The sequence below is a fragment of the Vipera ursinii genome, assembly GCF_947247035.1.
Source record: "Vipera ursinii genome assembly, chromosome: 4".
Classification (NCBI taxonomy): domain Eukaryota; kingdom Metazoa; phylum Chordata; class Lepidosauria; order Squamata; family Viperidae; genus Vipera; species Vipera ursinii.
In genome coordinates, this window is record NC_139514.1 from 58,484,398 (window position 1) to 58,501,549 (window position 17,152).

Sequence of the window (17,152 nt, forward strand, 5' to 3'; positions counted from 1 at the left end):
ATTTTTTTTCCTTTTGATGGAGAGAAGACAATTATTCCGAGAGGACAACACTACTATGGCATTTCATAATATTCAGATTTGTTCTCTGTGCTATCTTAATGTAACTGCACAGTGCCAATCTGGAATTAAGTGCAAATCAGCATAAAAATAACACCGTTTTTTTTTCCTTTTTAAAGTAAAATCCAAATTAATCTGTACAAAGGGCTACATTACTGTTCACAAATGAAATTGCACAAAGAGTAATAATCTTAGTTCAGGAAAGAAGGGAATGCTATAATTGTCCTAACATTTGAGACTTATTTCTACAGACTTTTGACATTATGCATATTTAGCTTCCTAAAATTTTATCAATCTACTTTTAATATAAGACTTATGACCAGTCGCTTAGCGACTTTCAAAGTTCCGATGGACCTACTTGGGTGAAATTATGACCCAGATTCCAAGTTCCTATGGTCGGCCCCCACCCACCCATTCCGACTGCACTTTGGCAGCCATTTGCAGCATACCACAGTCACATGTCCAATTCTTACAATGGTTTTGTTGAAAATCTGCATTATTTCAGTTTTCGGCAAAACCATGCCCATAGAAAACCAGTAGTTCCTTTAGTGATCATGGATTCATTTATCAACTGTGATTTCTTTAATGGCCACCACAAAGAAGGATGTAAAAATCAGATTAGTCAAGTGACCAACCTGCTTTATGACTTATCACAAATTATGACCGTGAGGGGTAGGTTCCATTATGGTCATAACTCCAGAACTGTCTGAATTTGCAGACTACTCTTAAGAAGTTTATCTGATGATTTTTATTACTAGACAGTAATAAATACTTGTGATCAGGATAGGGAAATCAAGTTTCAGGTCATAGCACTCCAATAAATGTCAGAGATAAGGAAAGGAAGATTGTCCACCTAAGCAGCATATAAATAAAATTATATCGTAACACTTTAGAATTAGGACCCAGTAATAAAACAAAAATAAAATAAAAATAAAATAAAATAAAATGCAAATTACAGTCCAATAGTTGTACGTTACTTACTATACTGATCACCTATGATCATCTGCAATTGCTTCTAGAGCCATGAGAGTCCAATGAGCTTGCTTTCATCACCATTACGCCACAGCACTCTTTTGCATGTGTATGTGATGTCACAAGGAACTGAATTGGCACCATGTGATTTTTGTCATTCTGCCTGCCCTCAAGGATACTACTGACTGGGGAGCAGTTGATAAAACAAATAAAATATTAACATCACTTACTTGCTGTGACAATGCAATAACAAATCAATGATAAATGTCTGCCATGCTTTTTCTTTACTTAGTGCATCCAGTGCTGTTGGAATCAAAGCAAAGCAAAGGGTCATCGCTTCAAGTGCTTCACAGCAAACTTGTTCATCTTCTGAATCTGGCTCATTGCCTGCATTTGTCTGTAAAATAAAACAGAAATAAGCAGCCTAACATATATGATAAAGTGGGATCAATTACTTTCTTAATTGTTCCTTCAAGCCCAAGGATACTACTTAATACACATACTACTTAGCATAACAAACATTAATGGTGTACTAAAATCAAATCTGAAAATGGAATTAAAGATTTGAAGAGCTGATAAAAGTGTACACTGAGAAAATAATCTAACTATGCTGAATTGAAATAGATTTCACAGGAATTCAAATTACACACAAGGGATTGGTGCTGATGAAAATTGCACAAGGAAGGGAAGTAAATACAACACTTGGTCCTGACTGCCTGCTTGTGATTATCTGAATCTAATTTTAGCACTTTGTCAAGAGTCAAACATTTTAAGACAAGAGGTTTTAATTAATTATTGGAGTATGTGTTCATTAGATAAATCTGTTTCTCAAAGGAATACTTTCCCCCCACAATCTTTCACATTCAGAAGAGAAATTAACAGCACTCTATCAGGCCACAGAATATAGCCTAGATCCACCACAAGCAGCAGCCATACTTCTTTTCTGAAGTTATACAATTATAATCAAAGTATTACTTTAGTTTTACTAAAAATAATAAAAATTTAAGGCATCTGTTTGGGCAGATTATATTTATTTTCAGATGTAGCATAGGGCACAGATTATACAACAACAGGTAAATATCTGTTTTAATTAAAATTATTCTACATATAATATTTTACAAAAGTATTTCTTGCAAATATTTTACAGCCCAAAAGAAATCCCACTGGAATACATGAATGTCATGTGAAATATGCATATAAATACAGATTTTATGTGCATCTACAGATTTAGTTAAGCACAAAGAAATAATGAATTAAGCAATTTTGTGGCAAAAGCAATAAGCCTTAATTTTATATACAGAGGTATCACATTGCAAAATTAAATATTTTCTGAATAATCTTAAATAAAACATTTTTTCTACTAAGACATTATAGTTCTAACAGTATGCCAATAAAATTAGAAGAGCTACAAAAAAATCTAAACAACCATAACAATGTCTATTATTTGAAAATAGACCACGTGAAGTTTCTTAGTTTAGTTCTCCCTATTAAAACCAGTTAGAACTGAATGCTGATTCAGCTTTCTTACCTTTTCATAAATTTTACTAATATCTTCATTTGAGCTGAATACCAGTTGTACTGATCCACATCCCGAAGCCCATACTATTTTTTGCACTGCTCTAATAACACAAATATCAGGAATAAACTTTGAAGCCTAAAAACAGAAAAACAAATATAATAAGTAAACTACCATTTCACACATTATGTAAAAGTGAATCCATACCATAGTAATCCATAGTCTTGCATCAGACTCATAGAAACACAATTTAGTCACCTAGCTTAGTCAGAGTCTTCAAAGAGAGCTTTCTCATCATTTGCACTTTCTTTACAATTACACAAGTTAGAAATGCAAATCCTATCTGCAGCTGTCTCTTCCCATAAGCACCCTCTGAGATTTACAAAATTCCTTAGGTACAATTCAACTGAGGACGACAATAAATGTGTTTCTTGCAAACCACATTATATATTCATGATTTGCAACAAATTAATTCACAGTAAATATAACTGAAAGAAGGTACAGCTTACATTTGTACCGTGCAGTGCCCACTAGAAAATGCCTTGAATCAGGTGACTGCAAATGGGATTCAAAGAGCCTCCATTCACTTATAGTCTGTCATGTATGTGCCCTTCGATGTTTTTCCCCCCCAGAACCAAAAATACAGTTGCAAGAAAAAGTATGTGAACCCTTTGGGATTATGTGGAGTTTTGCATGAATTGGCCATAAAATGCGCTCTAAACGTCATGTAAGTCACAACAATAGAAAAACACAGTCTGCTTAAAATAATACTAGAACAAAGATTAGCTGTTGTCATGTTTTAATTGAACATAAGATGGAAACATTCACAGTGCAGGGTGGAAAAAGTATGTCAACCTTTGGACTTTATTTATTTATTTATTTATTTATTTAATTAGTTTTATATACTGCCCTATTCCCGAAGGACTCAGGGCGGTTTACAGGGCAAAGTTTTTTTAAAAAACCAATATAAAAGTTAAAATAGAAATAGAATTAAAATAAATTAAATTAAATTACTAGCCCAACAAATTAAAACAAAGTTTAAAACTTAAAACCCCTCAGTCCAGGCCAGATAGATCAAAGAGCCAAGTTTTCAGGTCCCGATGAAACGAATGAAGGTTGGGGGCAGTCCGGAGTTCCACAGGTAAGTCATTCCATAGGGCAGGCGTGCCCACACAGAACGCCCTCCCTCTGGGGATCACCTGCCGGCACTCCCTGACCGGCGGCACCCTAAGAAGGCCCACCCTATGGGAGCGCACAGGATGATGGGAAGTTGATGCTGGCAGCAGGTGCTCCCTAAGATAATCCGGGCCCATGCCATTTAGGGTTTTATAGGTCATCACCAGCACCTTGAATCCAGCACCAGCACCTTGACCCTCCTTTGGCAGCAATAACCTCAACCAAACGTTTCCTGTAGTTGCAGATCAGACCTGCACAACGATCTGGAGTAATTTTGGACCACTCCTCTGCACAAAACTGTTTCAGTGTAGCAATATTCTTGGGATGTCTGGTGTGAATCGCTCTCTTAAGGTCATGCCACAGCATTTCAATCGGGCTGAGGTCAGGACTCTGACTGGGCCACTCCAGAAGGCGTATTCTGTTCTGTTGAAGCCATTGTTTTGTTGAATTACTTGTATGCTTTGGGTCATTGTCCTGTTGCATCACCCATCCTCTGCGGAGCTTCAGTTGGCGGACAGATGGTCGTACGTTTTCCTGCAAAATGTCCTGATAAACTCTGGAATTCATTTTCCCATCAATGACAACAATCTGTCCAGGCCCTGAGGCAGTAAAGCAGCCCCAAACCATAATGCTCCCTCCGCCATGTTTTACAGTGAGGATGAGGTTTTGATGTTGGTGTGCTGTGCCTTTTTTTCTCCACACATAGTGTTGTGTGTTTTTCCCTAACAACTCAATTTTGGTTTCATCTGTCCACAGTATATTTTGCCAGTAGTGCTGTGGAACATCCAGGTGCTCTTTTGCAAACTTCAAACGTGCTGCAATATATTTTTTGGACAGCAATGGCTTCCTCCGTGGTGTCCTCCCATGTATTCCATTCTTGTTTAATTTTTTCCTTATTGTAGATGTGTCAACAAAAATGTTAGCATGTGCCAGAGGTTTCTGTAGGTCTTTAGCTGACACTCTAGGATTCTTCTTTACCTCATTAAGCATTATGCGCTGTGCTCTTGCAGTCATTTTTACAGGAGGACCACGCCTAGGGACAGTAGCAACAGTGCTAAACTTTCTCCATTTGTAGACAGTCTGTCTTACCGTGGACACATGAACATCAAGGCTTTTGGAGATACTTTTGTAATGCTTTCCAGCTTCATGCAAGTCAACAATTCTTGATCGTAGGTCTTCTGAGAGCTCTTTTCTGCGAGGCATGGTTCACATCAGACAGTGCTTCTTGAGACCAATAAACCCAAAACAGGTGTGTGTTTTTAAAGGGCAGGACAGCTGTCAGCAAAACATCCAATATCATCACACTGATTGGAGTAAAGGTTGGCTCACTCCTGGCTCCAATTAGCTCTTGGAGAAGTCATTAGGCTAGGGGTTCACATACTTTTTCCACCCTGCACTGTGAATGTTTACATGTTATGTTCAATTAAAACATGACAACAGCTAATGTTTGTGTAGTATTATTTTAAGCAGACTGTGTTTTTCTATTGTTGTGACTTACATGATGTTTAGAGCGCATTTTATTGATTGATTGATTGATTGAACTTATATACCGCCCTTCTCCCGTAGGACCCAGGGCGGTTCACAAGGCAATTAAAACATTACAATACAAAAAGTTAATAACAATTAAAATAGATTAAATTATCCTTGATTAAAATCTAAAACCCCTATATAATTAAAAAACCCAATTACAATAAGTTAAAAATTAAAAATTCTCAGTCTTGGCCGGAAAGCTCAAAGAGCCAGTTCTTCAGGTCCCGGCGGAACAAACGAAAATCAGGGGCAGTCCTGAGCTCTACGGGTAACTGGTTCCAAAGGGCAGGAGCGCCCACAGAGAAGGCCCTCCCCCTGGGTGTTGCCCACCGGGAATCCTTTGCCGGCGGCACCCTGAGAAGGCCTTCCCTGTGGGAGCGCACAGGACGAAGGGAACTTGATGCCGGCAGCAGGTGTTCCCTCAAATATCCCGGACCCAGGCCATTTAGGGCTTTATAGGTTATCACCAGCACCTTGAATCTCACCCGGAGGGCAACCGGAAGCCAATGCAGCTCGCGGAGTAGAGGTGTTACATGGGAGTATCGGGAAGCCGCCATCACAACTCGCACGGCTGCATTCTGCACCAGCTGAAGCCTCCGAGTGGTCCTCAAGGGCAGCCCCATGTAGAGAGCGTTGCAGTAGTCTAATCGGGAGGTCACGAGTGCATGAGTGACTGTGCGCAAGGCATCTCGGTCCAGATAGGGCCGCAACTGGCGCACAGGCGGACCTAGGCAAAAGCCCCCCTGGTGACAGCTCCTATATGATCTTCAAAACTAAGCCGCGAGTCCAGGAGGACACCCAAGTTGCGAGCCCTATTGACGGGGGTTAACACCTCACCCCCCATCATTAAAGATGGAATAGAATTGTTCACTCGAGATGCCTGTACGCACAGCCACTCAGTCTTGGCAGGATTGAGTCGGAGCCTGTTTCTTCCCATCCAAACTTGAACCGCCTCCAGGCAACGGGACATCATGTCGAGGGCATCACTGAGTTGGTTTGGGGTGGAAAGAAAAGGTTGGGTATCATTGGCATACTGATGATACCCCACCACAAAACCACGAATGATCTCACCCAGTGGCTTCATATAGATATTGAACAGGAGGGGAGAGAGAACCGACCCCTGAGGAACTCCACAAATAAGAGACCTCGGGGCGGACCTCTGCCCTCCCGTCAACACCGACTGTGAATGGCCCAAGAGGTAGGAGGAGAACCACTGTAAAATGGTGCCCCCCACTCCCAACCCCCTGAGACGTCGCAGCAGGATACCATGGTCGATGGTATCAAAAGCCGCTGAGAGATCTAATAGGACTAGGACAGAGGAACTATGGCCAATTCATGCAAAACTCCACGTAATCCCAAAGGGTTCACATACTTTTTCTTGCAACTGTAGTTCAGAAAGAAGGCTATAAATTTAAGCCAAAGAGTTTGGAAGTGCTCAATATTTAACCATACTAACCTCGTCGGATATTTGCTGTGCAAGGCGTATTGCTACATTTCTTAACATGCACTCTGAAGTTGGATTGGGAATGTTCTGCAGAGCAGTTTGCAATACCACCGCTTGGTCATGAGTCGCCTGGTTGATCTGCAATGATTTATTTTCAGTATTATTAAGTGGAGAACATATTCTGTCCAACAGTAAGAGTATGTTGAGAACATTTTTCCCATTGCTTTTATGGAAACACAACCAAAAATATTAATATGAATGTTCCTTATGATATGAAGTTTATTAAAACAGAACTGTACTGGTAATTCCTACATCAGAGATTTCATCTCATACAAACTTTTAATACCATATTTTATTACAATACGTTTGAATAAGTCAGTATTTTCAGTGCCGTTGTAACTTTGAACGGTCACTAAATGAACTGTTGTAAGACGAGGACTACCTGTACTTTCTTTTCCTCCATCAATCCTGAGTTGTCTGTCTGTCTATTTACAAGTCTATGATGCTCAATGCAAACAAGACATTAAGCAGCTTTCAAAATAGTGCAAACTGGAATAAAACAAATATAAAATTTGTAGCATAAACCAAACAGTATTAAGAAAACCTTTCGTATTCATCATCACAAGGAGAAATCACACTACTAGCAAATAGCCAATCACTGGATACAAGGGTAGGAATCTATCATTTCACCAGTCCCTAACAGCTTTTAAACAAACAGATCTTAATGATTTTCCTAAATGCCAGCATAGTTATTGATGATTTGAATGCAGGTCAGATTAAGCTATATAAATGATCACTTCTAATTTATGCTATTCTCTATGTACTTATTTACTATCCTTCAACTGGCACCTTACCAATTGGGATCATTAAATGGCTCCTGATGGACAAATGGACTTTATGTGATGAAAAGGTCCAAGCAATGACTTCAAACTTAAGATAACAGCAGGAAGTATTCATGCAGAAAATAACCAATGCTAACAAAATGACAAAGGAGAGGAAATGGAAGCCCACAGTTTCCAGAAGCCTTAGATAAATTTATTTGGCCAATGTGAGAAGGAAATAATAGGATTTATTTGGTTCAAATGCCAATGCGAGAAGTAAATAATAGATTTTGTTTTTAATGATTGGAAGCTGTGTCAACTTTTTTTTCCTTTATTTGTATTGTTTCTAACACTTTTTATTTTTCTATTTTTTATATACCCTTTCTTGTTCGGCTCTGTAAAAACTTCCTAATTAAAATTATACCAAAATAATTATGGTTACCGGTGACATTGGGCTCGTTCCCTCTACAACTGGTTGACAAGCTTCTGCGACAGCTCTCACGTGGCCATAACCAATTGCAGTCAGCAGTAGTTTTGCTATTTTTAAAGCATTTAGGTAGGCCCCTCTTCTTGTTTCCATATCTGCATTTGGCAGGAAATTATTTCTAGTCAGCATACTCAACACCAAAGGTAAGCCACCACTTTTTAAGAAGTTGAACTGAAAGTCAGTAGCTTCTTCTCCCAGAGGCAAATTGGCAGGCATTAACAAGGCATAGACTACCTGGAAAATATAGAGAAAAGATACAAAAATGTCATTTTAGTAAAACTGCTTTCAAAAGTCAGTCATTGGACTGCAGGATCGGTACGATATATAGAATTATTAATATTTATCAGAATAATGTGATAATTCATTAATATGATTATGATGATGATGATGATGATATCAAGGTACAAAAAAATGAAGGTTGTGGCATAAACTGCTGGTGATGGTCCCAGTGGTTATCGACACATTGGGTACCATACCAAAAAAAATCTTGGACAGCACTTATTAAATACATAATTGACAAAATTTCCATCTGTCAATTGCAAAAGGCAACACTGCTTGATCTGCACATATACTGCACTGATACACTACAACATACTAGTTTATTGGAAAGAATTGCATGGTCAACATTAGCTAAAGAACTGCCAGTTGTGATTACACATTTTTTATACATAGCAATATAATAATAATTTTATCATATGCTTAGGCCACCCAACTCCCAGAAACCCCAGAAGGTTTTCCCTATGTTCCATGTCTAAAAATCTCAAAATTAATAATGTAAGGAATACTATCTTCCCCCCTCTGAAATGTTATGTACAATTCCCCAAAACGAGAACCCAGTGACATTTCTTAGATTCAAGTAATTTAAGAAAAAAAAACTTTTGGAAAGCTGTGGTATAAAAATAGTACATTTCTGGAAAATGTATCTCAAAATAACTACAAGCCTCTTTATTTCAGCCATTAAAAAAATGACTGACCACCACAAGCTTTTTTTAAAAAAAATAAGACTGGATTGATACGTGACTTTTTTCTTCTTCTTCTTCTTTCAAATGTGTTCAATTCTCAGAAACTGCCTGGACAAGTCTGCAGTTTTCTTGGCAAGGTTTTTCAAGAAGTGGTTTCCCATTGCCTCCTTCCTAAGGTTGAGAGAAAGTGACTAGTTCAAGGTCACCCCAGCCAGTTTTATGTCCAAAGAGGGTCTAGGACTAATGGGTCTTCTGGTTTCTAGTTTGATGATTGAACTACTATGCCAAGCTGGCTCTACACTTAGCTAAAATATTAACTCTACACAAACCTCCGTAAGATATAGCACTTGTGAAGCAGAAGGTCCAAAGAACAGGGAATCAAGGGATGGACTAAGGCTGCTGTCACCAAGTTTTGCATGGTCTAAACAGATAGCTCTTAATTTCTCTATAGTAGTATTATCTGAAATACATAAAACAAAATTTAAAAGTATTTCTTCCCCCAAATATTATGAAAAACATTGATTTCTCAAAACATCTTTCAAACTGAAATGCATTGAAGTTACATCAGAAATCAAACATCAAAACATTTCTGAAACCAGCTTTTTAAAGGTGCTGCTGTCAGATATAACAACTATGCTCATTCAGAAGGTACTTTTCCCATTTTGAATCTAAGTGCAAACTTCTACTATGTACTGTGCTAATTTTGAATTTTAATGAGAATTAAGTAACATTGATTATTGTGTAGTGGTAAATTTGGAAGTATACAGTGGATATAAAATGTCTGCACACTCCTGTTAAAATGTCAGGTTTGAGAGATATAAAAAGAAATCAGACCAAGACAAATCACTTCAGAATTTTTACTACCTTTGATACAACATATAAGCTGCACAATTCAATGGAAAAATAAATCTTTCAGGGCAATAAAAATAAAAATCTTACAATATCATGGTTACAATAAATGTGCACACCTTCTTATAAATTCGGATATAGGGTGTTCAGAATTAACCAATCGTATTCAAACATATTAAACAGTAGTTAGTACACACACCTGCCATCAATTAAAGTGTCTATGATCAAGCCCATATCAAATCCAGCTGTTCTAGTAGGATTTTTCAGACATTTACTCAGTTGCCTCTTACAGAAAATCCATGGTTTGCAAAAAGCTTACAAAGCATCAAAGAGATCTCTCATAGTTGGAAGGTATCAGTCAGGAGACGAGGACAAAAAATTTCTAAAGTATTGGCTATACCCGGGGTAGGCAACCTCGGCTCTTTTATGACTCGTGGACTTCAACTCCCAGAATTCCTGAGCCAGCATGGCTGGCTCAGGAATTCTGGGAGTTGAAGTCCACGAGTCATAAAAGAGCCGAGGTTGCCTACCCCTGGGCTATACCATGGAACGCAATGAAGACAGTCATCAACAAGTGGAGAAAATATAGCACAACAGTGACATTACCAAGAACTGGATGTCCCTCAAAAATTCATGAAATGAACAAGAAGAGAACTGATCTGAGAGGCTACCAAGAAGCCTACAGCAACATTAAAGGAACTGCAGGAATTTCTGACAAGTACTGATTGTGTACTACATGTGACAACAATCTCCAATATTCTTTAAATGTCTGGACTGTGGGATAGGTTGGCAAGACAGAAGCCTTTTCTTACAATAAAAAACATTCATGCCCAGATACATTTTCCAAAACCTACATCAAATGTGTTATGGTCTGATGAGACCAAGGTTGAACTTTTTGTTCATAATTTCAAAAAGTATGTTTGGCGCAAAAACAACACTGCATATCGAAAGTACACCGTGCCCAGTAGAGCACGGTGATAGCAGCATTATGCTTTGGATTTGCTTTTCTTCAGTTGGAACTGGGGATTTAAAGTGGTGGGAATTATGAACAATTTCAAATATCAGTGAATTTTGGCACAGAACTTTCAGGCCTCTGCTAAAATGCTGAAGATGAATTTCACCTTTCAATATTACAGTAACCCAAAGCGTACTTTCAAATCAGCAAAATAATGGCTTCACCAGAAGATGATCAGAGTTTTGGAATGGACCAGCCAGAGCCCAAACCTGAATACAACTGAAAATCTGTGGGATTGTTAGGTATTGTTGTGCAGAGGTCTCCTTGTGCTACCAGAGTTGCACAGACAAGGAAGGGTACCGAGAGCAGTAAGAGTCACACAGTAACCACAAGAGTACACTGAGTTGTAAAAGCAAAAATTATTATACTTTGAGGTGGTGTAAGAACAAAAATGCATGGTCAAAAATAAACAGTCCAGGTCATACACAATAGCAACAGTCCAAGGAATAATCCAAAATACAAAGTCTTCTTACCGGTCCAGAGGTCAAAAACAGTTATGCAGATACAGAGCAAAAAAACAATAATAGAGCGATCAGCAAATTCAGATATTCAGAGAGATCCAGTGAAAGAGAGAATCTATGTTTCTAGCTCCCTCTTATGGCCATGAGCAACCTCACACGCCCATGGATCAATTACCTTCTTAAAGTTACAACATCATCATGGCTTATATATTTCCAACCCAATATGTAGGCTATCATCATATGCCTAACAGGGATGATCTGATGAAGGCTGTGCACGGGAATGCCCTCAAGGAATTGAGAGGGATGAAACGGACCAAGAGACATCTAGAGCACCACTGATGGAAGACGAGGACGAACAATCGAACACAGGTAAGAGCTGCTATTAAGGCCTACCTCATGGCAATTCAGGTGGTGAAGCATTAAGTACTTCTCTGCACTAACTGCATGTGCATATATTGGCCAGCGGCCCTCTTTAAGGTGAGCCATCTCCTCCTGGGAAAGGAGGATACCAAGGTCTACCTGAAGGGGTGCAGTGAGGAATCTGCTGATTTTCTGGAAGACAAAATTGCTTAGCTTTGTTCCCAGTTAGATGGCAACGTGGAGGCACCTGGTTTTTGCCCAGTTATCTGGGAATAGTTTCATCCCATTGCTCCTGAGGAAGTGGACAAAATCCTAGGCAGTATGAGTGCAAGCACCTGTATTTCAGATCCATGTCCCTTCTGGCTTGTGAAAGATTCCGAGGAAGGGACATGTGGGTGTATTCTGGTGGTGATTTAATGCTTCCCTATGAGAAGGGACGATGCCCCAGCATTTTAAGGAGCCCTTCGATACCATTAACCATGTTATCCTTTTGAAGCGGTTTCAGGGGCTGGGTGTGAGGGGGATCTGTGTTGTCTTGGTTCAATTCCTTCCTTTATGGTTCCTCTGAGTTGGTTTTCATGGGAAGCAAGAGGTCCAGCCTTTGTCCCTTGTTTTGTGGAGTCCGGCAGGGCTCGGTACTCTCTTTGCTTCTGTCTAATTAACAGCTATATGAAGCCCCTAGGTGAGATCATCCACCACCATGGACCAAGATATCATCAATATGCTGAGGACAACCAGCTGTATGTCTCAGACCATGGCGAGTTAAGCAATGCTGTTACTCCATCTTGCAGTACTTGGAGGCTATTAAGGGCTGGATGGGGAGTAAAAGGCTGAAAGTGAACCTGATTAGGACTGAATGGCTCTGGGTTTGGGGTTCTTTGGTCCACAGAGAATTGCCATCACTGGTGGGGTGACACTGCCCCAGACAGACCCAGTGCGTAATCTGGGGGTTCTCCCGGACTCACGACTCCTGCTCAAGAAAGTGGCAGTTGTGGCCAAGCGGGCCTTTGTGCAAATGCGGGTTGTGCATCAGTTACACTCTTTCCTGGACCAACATTTCACTGTCACTCGCACCCTAGTCACCTCCCATCTTGACTATTGCAATGTGCTCTTCAGTGGGATGCCCTTAAAAAGTATCCAGAAGCTCCAATTGGTTCAAAATGCAGCAGCCCACGTGGCTTGTGAATACCTAGATGTGCACAGGTGTTATCCCCTATGCAGGAGCTGCACTGGCTGCCGATTTGCTTCTGGGTACAATTCAAGTTGCTGGCTGTCACCTTTTTAAAGCCCTACGTGGCTTGGGACCAGGTTATTTAAAGGACTGTCTTTTCCCATCCCTTCGTATCTATCCAACTCGCTAGAGCAGGGAGGCAGGGAATGTTGCAGGTCCCTTCTCCAAAGAAGAAGGTGCAACTGGCAGGACCCAGAAGAAGGACCTTTTCCGTTACTCCCTCCCCTTTGGAGCATCATCCCTGCAGAGATTAGATTGCCCCCCCCCACACACTTTGACAGCCTTTCATAAAGCCCTGAAGACCTTGTTTTACCAACAGGTCGGGGGATCCCAAAGTGGGATGGAGCCCATCAAGTGGCTTATCTGATTGATTGTTGTTGCCAGGGGAGTGGGTGATTGTTTTTATTGTTTGTATATTGGGTTTCAATTTTCATAAGCTGTCCACAGCCACTGAGAGTGAGTGGGCAGCCATATAAATTTAAATACCGTAATAAATAAATACGTCAACAAATGCATGGAGTGCATCTATAAGGAAGAGTAGGTAAAGTTTCCCAAGACCAGATGTGCCATGCTGATAGGTTCCTACCCCAAGACTGAATGCTGTCATAAAATCAAAGTGTGCTTTAACAAAATATTAGTTTAAGGGTGCGCACACTTATGCAACTACATTTTTGTACGTATTTTTATTTTTTCCCTCCAAAAGATTTCAATTTTTTTCAACTGAATTGTAGAGTTTATATGTTGTGTTAAAGATGGAAAAAAATTCTGAAGTGATTTATATTGATTTTTTTACATCTCAAAAACCTTGCATTTTAACAGGGGTGTGTAGACTTTATATATACCCTTTATGGTCTTTGCATTAGCAAATATATATTTCAATTGAAAATTATAGAATAAAAAAAAATTACCTGGTGGCATTAATTTCATAAGGATACGTGCACCATCTCTAAGGGATGGCATATTTAGACTACTGCCTAGGTCTGCAACTTGCCAAAGAAATGAGATGTATCTAGGATGCAGTGACATAATCTACAATAAAAATAAAAACTTGTCACAAGACGCAAATTTTAAATGTTTGCCTAGCATTATAAATTTAGATGTTCTTTTACTTACAACTCCAGGCAAGCAACTTTCAACTTCTGGATTTGGACCATCACTATAATGATTGCCATGGTTACCAGGAGAACCCGTAGAAGAATCAGAAGAACTATCAGGGCTTGAAGGCATATTGGAACTTATCTGTGTAAGCTTTGCTGTAATTAACTGCAGACAGAGTAAAATGCAGATGTAAATTGATAAACTGCATGAAGTAGTGAAGCATAACTATTTTTAACAGCTTCTGCAGGTATTAAACTACAAGTGCGTAAGTTTACTAATGCATAATTCTATCATTACACATTATATTTATATTGTTATGGACATACATTTTATTGATATATAATTTTTCGTAGTACTTACTGTTTTATCTTTTAGATTTAATTGTCCAATTAATTTCCTATCATCTACAGGATCTACTAGTTCACCTCCAATAAATAATTCGACTTTGGTATGTGCACTGTTGGCTTTAATACGGTTGAGTATGTAACGTCTGACTGAGCCAATGGTATCATTTGTATGAGACCAAACATCCAAATCTTCCACCTGACGACCTTGGTTTGGAAAACGAACTACCAGAGAGATGTGCTTACCACGAAAAGCTCTGAAAATACAGGGAAATGAAATTCTAGTTAAAATTATTCTGGATATTTAAGAATGTTAATATGGTAAAATACAATTAATAAATATGTTTACTTATTTTTAAAACATTGACAATTTGCTAATAAGAAAATGTGTTTACTTGTAAATGCTTCTGACAGGGATGGCTATTTATTTTGTAAGTCAGATAAAAATAATAGCCTTGGTGGAGCAGTGGGCTAATGCCTCCTTAAGTAACACCAGCTGCCTGCAATTAGTGCAGGTTCACATCCCACCAGGCTCAAGGTTGACTCAGCCTTCCATCCTTCCGAGGTAGGTAAAATGAGGACCCAGATTGTTGGGGGCAATAAGCTGACTTTGTAAAAATGCCGCTGGGGGGGGGGGGGGCAAAAGCCCTAATAAGCAGGTATATACATAGAATGAAGGCTATTGCTAAGCACTTTGTGCTTTAGATTGTAAGCCGCCCTGAGTCTTCGGAGGAGGGTGGGATATAAATGGGATTTAAATATTTTCCTTGCACGTGTGAAGTATAATAAACATGACATTTATAATTCTGTTGAACTGCACATACAAACTATTATATTTAGATAAGACTTCAGACAATTGAGAAAATAAGTTGAGTAGCAAAATCCTAAGCATATGCACTCAGACGTATGTATCTTATTGTAATACCTATATAATAACTAGTAATTTGAACCATATCTAATTAATAATTCAAACATTGCACCCTAGGAAACCTTTCCACAAACCTTGACATTGGTAGAATTGTTCGTTCTTCATGGTAATCACTATCACATTCATTTATATACTCTCTTAAAACAGTCAACACTCGCACCATTCTTATTGCTTCTTGTCTTGCACAATTAATACTGTCTTTATCTCCATCCAAAACGCATAAAGTATCATAGGATGCCTTCAAACGATCAAAACAGGACTGAATAAAGTCCTCATGGATAACTACCTGTACAAATATCAAAAGAGCCATAATTTATCAATTTTATATATATATATATGTGTGTGTTTGTGTGTGTGTGTGTGTGTGTGTGTGTGTGTGTGTGTGTGTGTGTATGTTAAATGCTTGTTAACTATTTAGATTACCTTGCTAGGCCCCAAACATGGGACAAATCTTTATTTCCTGTTTCAGCCTAACAGAAGGCCATCGACAGGCAGTAGTTACAACAGTGACAGCTCATATTTGTGTAAATTTTAGATTGCTAACAAAGAATTAAAGGGTTGTAATTAAATTAAAGGGTATGGCTGACTGATGAAAACAAATAAGTTTGAAATGCATATCAGTCCCCCTTTAAAATTTACATATATATATATATATATATATATATATATATATATATATATATATGTGTGTGTGTGTGTGTGTGTGTGTGTGTGTGTGTGTATGTATACACACACACACACACAGTGGGACAAACAAGTATTTAGTCAGCCACCAATTGTGCAAGTTCTCCCACTTAAAAAGATGAGAGAGGCCTGTAATTTTCATCATAGGTATACCTCAACTATGAGAGACAAAATGGGGGGGGGGATAGAATCCAGGAAATCACATTGCAGGATTTCTAACGAATTTATTTGCAAATTATGGTGGAAAATAAATATTTGGTCAATAACAAAAGTTCATCTCAATACTTTGTTATATACTCTTTGTTGGCAATGACAGAGGTCAAACGTTTTCTGTAAGTCTTCACAAGGTTTGCACACACTGTTGCTAGTATTTTGGCCCATTCCTCCGTGCAGATCTCCTCTAGAGCAGTGATGTTTTGGGGCTGTCGCTGGGCAACACGGACTTTCAACTCCCTCCAAAGGTTTTCTATGGGGTTGAGATCTGGAGACTGGCTAGGCCACTCCAGGACCTTGAAATGCTTCTTATGAAGCCACTCCCTTGTTGCCCGGGCGGTGTGTTTGGGATCACTGTCATGCTGAAAGACCCAGCCACGTTTCATCTTCAATGCCCTTGCTGATGGAAGGAGGTTTTCACTCAAAATCTCATGATACATGGCCCCAATCATTCTTTCCTCTACACGGATCAGTCGTCCTGGTCCCTTTGCAGAAAAACAGCTCCAAAGCATGGTGTTTCCACCCCCATGCTTCACAGTAGGTATGGTGTCCTTTGGATGCAACTCAGCATTGTTTCTCTTCCAAACATAACAAGTTGAGTTTTTACCAAAAAGTTCTACTTTGGTTTCATCTGACCATATGACATTCTCCCAATTCTGTTCTGGATCATCCAAATGCTCTCTAGCAAACTTCAGACGGGCCCAGACATGTACTGGCTTAAGCAGGGGGACACATCTGGCACTGCAGGATTTGAGTCCCTGGCGGCGTAGTGTGTTACTGATGGTAGCCTTTGTTACTTTGGTCCCAGCTCTCTGCAGGTCATTCTCTAGGCCCCCCTGTGTGGTTCTGGGATTTTTGCTCACTGTTCTTGTGATCATTTTGACCCCACGGGGTGAGATCTTGCGTGAAGCCCCAGAATGAGGGAGATTATCAGTGGTCTTGTATGTCTTCCATTTTCTAATAATTGCTCCCACAGTTGATTTCTTCACACCAAGCTGCTTGCC

General features: G+C 39.3%; 1 protein-coding gene across 2 annotated transcripts in view; it reads right to left on the reverse strand.

Annotated features, from left to right (window-relative positions):
- The window catches only part of USP9X (ubiquitin specific peptidase 9 X-linked), a 108,938-nt gene that overhangs the window by 33,940 nt on the left and 57,846 nt on the right, over positions 1-17,152 (reverse strand). For both annotated transcript variants that reach the window (XM_083362657.1, XM_083362656.1), the window contains 9 exons: positions 15,326-15,537; positions 14,340-14,580; positions 13,995-14,144; positions 13,790-13,910; positions 9,295-9,425; positions 7,959-8,237; positions 6,708-6,833; positions 2,558-2,683; positions 1,260-1,426 (listed from right to left, as the gene is read on the reverse strand). In XM_083362657.1, the coding sequence (XP_083218783.1) occupies positions 1,260-1,426; positions 2,558-2,683; positions 6,708-6,833; positions 7,959-8,237; positions 9,295-9,425; positions 13,790-13,910; positions 13,995-14,144; positions 14,340-14,580; positions 15,326-15,537 (1,553 nt within the window). The remainder of the gene's footprint in view (positions 1-1,259; positions 1,427-2,557; positions 2,684-6,707; positions 6,834-7,958; positions 8,238-9,294; positions 9,426-13,789; positions 13,911-13,994; positions 14,145-14,339; positions 14,581-15,325; positions 15,538-17,152) is intronic.